General features: G+C 37.9%; 1 protein-coding gene across 1 annotated transcript; it reads right to left on the bottom strand.

Annotated features, from left to right (window-relative positions):
• Positions 1 to 1,667: 1,667 nt before the first annotated feature.
• On the bottom strand, positions 1,668 to 2,665 carry LOC103213288 (olfactory receptor 52E1-like). The gene is given in 2 exon segments (XM_007959121.2): positions 1,668 to 2,626; positions 2,629 to 2,665. Coding segments are annotated over 2 exon segments (996 nt in total).
• Between the last annotated feature and the right edge of the window lie 2,989 nt (positions 2,666 to 5,654).

The raw sequence follows: 5,654 nt of genomic DNA on the forward strand, positions 1-5,654 counted from the left end.
AAGCCTTCCCCAGCATTCTTCCAAACTCCATTTGCTTAGGCAGGAGGCGATTTTGTACTGTAGCCATAGTCTCCAGAGTGAAGACTGCATGCCTTAGAACTCCCTGGAGAGAGTTGGAGACAACAAAGTTCTAATAGCTGAATTAACTCTTTTCCAGTGAAAGTGAATACCATAATACATAGATAGTCCATGTTGTGATTCTGGACTCATACTCCAAAATTTAGAATAATTCTCCTTGGTTTAGCACACGTTTGGGTCCATTGTTGTTGCCATTAACAGTTCAGACCAAACCATAACCAAACTCATTGCCATTGAGTGAATTCCAACTCAAATCACCCCTCATTGGGTTTCCAAGGCTGTAAAAGCAAACTGTCTCATCTTTATTCTGTGGAGCAGCTGGTGGGTTCAAACCACTGACCTTTTGATTAGTGGCCAAATGTCTTAAAAGTTCCTAGATGTCTTATAATGAATATATAGTTGGAAATTTAGTGTTCTTAAGCTCCAGGACTTTACAAACATATTTTCCCTTTACATTCTTTGTATACATAATGCCAACTAGAACTAAAAAGCACTGAGTGATGTCACATTGAACTAGAAGTCTGGGGACACCATTTCTCCTCACAAGCACTTACAACAAAAACAAAAACAAAAACAAACAAAATATTTGGGTAATGGTGGAATTGGAATATCACTGATAATCCCAACATCCCATAAAAGTGAAATTCCTCCAGGGCATGGGGGAAAAAACAAAACAAAACAAAACAAAAAAAACAGAAAGAAAATCTTTTAGAAAAAGAATAATTTGCTTGAAAAGAAGTTCCAGATAGTCAAAATTCATAAGACTTGGCCTATCAAATACACGACGAAACACATCTTTCAAGTATTAAAGACTACATGTTTACTAAGATTACCAAATTTATATGATTCTCTTCATGCTGAAATTATTATCATACTCACAGTGGCATACCATATCTTTAGACATTGACATGGTAAAGTCAAGCATAACCTTCTTTTTGAAAAAGAGTCTAGGTATATGAGGAATAGTCCAGTGTTTATTATTTTCAGAACCAGTGCCAGTCAGAATGACACACTATTTTGTTTAAACTCAGCATATGGTGTGCTTTACAATTTTTTGTTCATTTATTTCACTTGATTTCATTTCAAACTCACTGTGACTGGGGAATGTGATGTGCTTTGTCATATTGGAAGTAGAACAATGGTCTAGTTTTCTTATACACAAGGAATTTTTATTATTTTCAAACAATGAGAAAATATAAAACACTTGCATTCATGCATTTGGTAAGGACATGTCCTTGTAGTTCTGAGTTTGAAAAAAGACTACAAATCAAAGATTTGCCATAGATAGGCATCTTCCCTTACCTGCCTTTCCCCAAGAAACATACCAAAACAAACTCATTGCCATCGAGTCTATTCTGACTCATAGCAACCCCCTTTGGGTTTCTGAGGTGGTAAATCGTTATGGAAGTAGATTACCTAGTCTTCCTTCCATGAAGTGGCTGGTAGGTTTGAAAGACCAACCTTTTGCTTTGCAGTCAAATGTCTTAGGCACTGCACCACCAGAGCTCCTTAGATCTCCTCCAAGATGGTCCAAAATGTCTTCTAAATTTTTCCTCCCATTTTGAACATAGAGAGGCAGTGTCACTCTTTTACGTTTTATTTCTTAGAAAGTATTTCACCACCCATTCTCTAATCTGCTTAGTTCTGACACCGTAAATTACAGGATTCAGAGCAGGTGGAATGACCACATAGAAATTAGCAAGAAGGATATGAATGTAACGTGGTATGTTATGGCCAAACCTGTGGGTCATGAATGAAAAAAATGCAGGTGTGTAGAAAGCCAACATGACACATACATGAGAGCCACAGGTGCTGAGTGCTTTCAGCCGAGCATCATGAGAAGGGAGTCGAAAGACAGCACGAAGGATCTGGACATAAGAAATGACAATGGCTATGATATCAAAAACCAGAATAGAAATAGCACATAAGCCATAGATTATATTGATCATGATGTTCGCACAGGACAGGCGTGCAATGCCCATGTGCTCACAATAAGTGTGAGGGATAATATTATGTCCACAAAATGGCAAGCGTAAGATGAGTAGAACAAAGGGTATGGCAAAAAACAAAGGTCTTAGTAGGACTACCAATGCAGTGATGAACACCACCTTGTTTGTCAGTAGCAGTGTGTAGCGAAGAGGGTTACAGATGGCCACATAACGATCAAAGGCCATGGCCACAAGCACAGCTGACTCCATGCCAGTGCACAGGTGGATGAAGAACATCTGGATCAGGCAGCCCTCAAAGGAGATTTCTCTTAGGTTGAACCAGAAGATACCAAGCATTTTGGGGATGGTGGATGTGGCTAGTCCCAGATCGATAGATGACAGAATGGCCAGGAAGTAGAACATGGGTTGATGAAGGTTACTCTCAGTCTGAATTGCAAAAAGTATGCAGATATTTCCAAGGACAGCTGTCAGGTACACAGCACAGAAAGGGAAGCCAATCCAGATATGTACATGTTCCAGGCCAGGAATGCCAAGAAGGAGGAAAGAATAGGGGTGAAATAGAGTGGTATTGAGTGGGGCCATCCTTCTGAGATATTTTTATAGCAAAATATGCCATATACCAAGTGTCTCTCATTCATTGAGAGGCCGCTGAGAGAACAAAAGGAAAAGAGAAATAAAGGAAATAAATCACATGTTCTGCAATAGATATCATTGTATTGTAGAAGCCTGAAACTATACAAAATTTACTAGTAAAATGTAGTCAGATGATTTCAAAATATCTCAAATACACATTCAATTAAATTCAACATTTTAATTCAACGAACATTATCTACCACATAAGTGTCAGTTTCTGTCCTACACATTTACTGTGAGAGATAACTAAGAGAAGATACCCTTCCTTGTGGAACTTAAAGTTGAGTAGTTGAAATAGTTATACATGTCAGTGATTTAAATTACTGTAGTAATTTATAAGATAAAGTCCTTTCTCACTTACTTTGAGTACAAAAAGTATTTTATTGTTATATGGAAAATTGCTTATGACTGTATACTTTATGGACAAATAACAAACACACAGTGACCATGATGGAAGTCAATATGATTCTACATATACCACATATCTGAGCTGAACATGTATCATGGTATCTTCAAAGAAACCAGAACTGCAGTAAACCAGAATTTTCTGAAACAACTTTGGATCCATGCAGGGCTCCCACTGTTGAAGCACCAAGACTATTTCTCATTTCGTAGTCATTTTCCTGTTTGTTTTTGCTGATGGTGATATCAGAGCTTTACTCTGCCTACTGTTTAAGGAAGCCACAGTGGACTTACTCTCAGTAGGACCTTACTCCAGCTCTGCTTATAATGGAAAATGCACATCCTTTATTTCTGCCTTGATGATAGGCAAATAGAGCTTTCCCATTTTAAAGTGTTCTCCTGCTGATGACTGTAGAGAAAGAAGTGAAAAGTTACACATTAGTACACACAAACACTAATGCCCAAAGTTATAAACTATCAAGATATTGTCAGTCAAAGTGAGTTACTTTGCACATACCACTCTTTGACACTCAATCTCTCCTATTTCTTACTACACTTAGTTACCTCCATGAATAAATATGCTTTGGTCAAGAGCACTGGATGGATGGATGGATGGATGGATAGATACATAGATAGATAGATAGACAGATAGATAGACTAACAGACCAACAGACAGACAGACAGATAGCTAATTTTAAGATAGCATAGAGGGTTTCTGACACTTAGAAGTGCTCAGCAGAAATAATAATAAACAAATTAATGAGAATTACCAATAGGGAAGGGGATCTAATCCACAAAACTAGGTGCCTACTTTCTAAGTAGCATAAGAGAACTGGAAGAATTGACAAGAAAGAATTCATTTGAGATTGTTACTGTTTTTGATCAAAGACAAATAACTAGGTTGAGAGAATAGAATAATAACTCTTAGAAAATGATAATATCATCCTTGATATGTGCAGAGATATTTATATACAGACAGTGATATTTGAATTGAGGGGATTTGAGGGGGAAAAGGAGGTAGAATTCTTTAATTAAATTTATTCTCTGTGACTTGGATTCAGCTAATTTAACATATCTTAGAAACAAACAAATAATAAAACTATAATTGTTTTGGAGTTGACACTGACTCATGACAACTCTGACTCGACCCCTCTCTCTCCAAGAAGAACTTGCTTCAGAGGATGTTCAGTGACTGACATTTTGGAAGTAGATAGCCATCCCTTGCAGCCGAGTCACTTCTGGGTGAAATGAACCTTTCAGTGTGCAACTGAACATGGTAACCATGTACTTCATCCAGGAAATCTTTGGTGTGTGTGAAAAGGCATCAGGTTTAGAAAAAGACACTAGGAATTTTGTTCAAGTTATATTGCTTGCTGGTCATGTGGTGTAGCATGAACTATATTCCTTGGCTAAATCTAAAGTTCTTCACTGATGAAATAAGACTAGAGTACCTTCATTCCAAGATGGCTGCAAGGCACATCTGCCTGACCCAGGATGGATCATTAGAAAGCGTAGTTACAATAACTGATTGAGCTGTTGCTTAGAGAACATGGTAAAATAAAGATTTTTAGTGAAGTTGGTTCTGACTTAAATTGCTGTGTATAGTCTTCAATACAGACGGATACTGACTTTAAATTTTTAGCCTGCCTTTATCTGCATATAAAGTTTTTGACAGAGTGTATTATAAAATTATAACATGGTACATCTGAAAGGTTTATCCTTAGACATTCAGGGACCTTAGTATACACCTTGGGTTGTTGTTGTTGTTATTGTTATGTGACATCGAGTGGGCCTAGACTTATAGCGATCCCTCCTTGAGTTCCTGAGGCAGTATCACTAAAGAAGTAGGATTGCCCAAACTTCCTTCTGAGGAGTGGTTGGTGGGTTTGAACCACCAGCCTTCTGGTTAACAGTCAAGTGCCTTAGGCACTATGCTACCAGAGCTCCTACACCTTGGGTAGTGAACCATTTTCAGATGATCAAGAATACCTTCTGACTGAGGGAACACAGAAAATTGTGTATCCATATTTTACTAGGTTGTACTGATTCAGGGATATTTCCAAAATACTTAAGATAAATTGTGACTTTGAGGTATGCTTTGCCCCAATGTCAAACAGAGACTCAGACTAAGGGTCATGTATGCAGCCTTTAAATTAGATTAAAAAGAGAATTGGATTGACAGAGAGAGAGGGTTAAAAGGATAGTAAATATGAAGTGACAGAAGTTTAACAGATTAGTCAACAGGTAACATCCTGGTCAGTGAAGAACTCTAAAACCCAGAGAAAATAGCAAAGATGTCAAAAGATATATTAGCAGCACACAGATGTATTTTTATTTTTTCTCTTTTATCTGTGTAAGAATGAAGAAACACAGTAGTAGCTGCTCAAGTGTATACAAGAGATTGTGTCAACAAATGTATAGTCAGTTCTCTTGTCCTCACCTCTCAGTCAGAAGTTTTCTACCTCCTCCTCTCCCATCACCTACTACTCCCTTCCTGTGCTCAACTGGCTACAGATGAGAAGCCGTGCTCCTAAAATCTTACTTACCAGCAGGCACTCCTGGAGGTTAGCGAGTCTTCCCCTGCATTCTTCC

The sequence above is a fragment of the Orycteropus afer genome, unplaced genomic scaffold (genome assembly GCF_000298275.1).
Source record: "Orycteropus afer afer isolate SDZICR_OR568_19922 unplaced genomic scaffold, OryAfe1.0 scaffold01525, whole genome shotgun sequence".
Lineage (NCBI taxonomy): Eukaryota > Metazoa > Chordata > Mammalia > Tubulidentata > Orycteropodidae > Orycteropus > Orycteropus afer.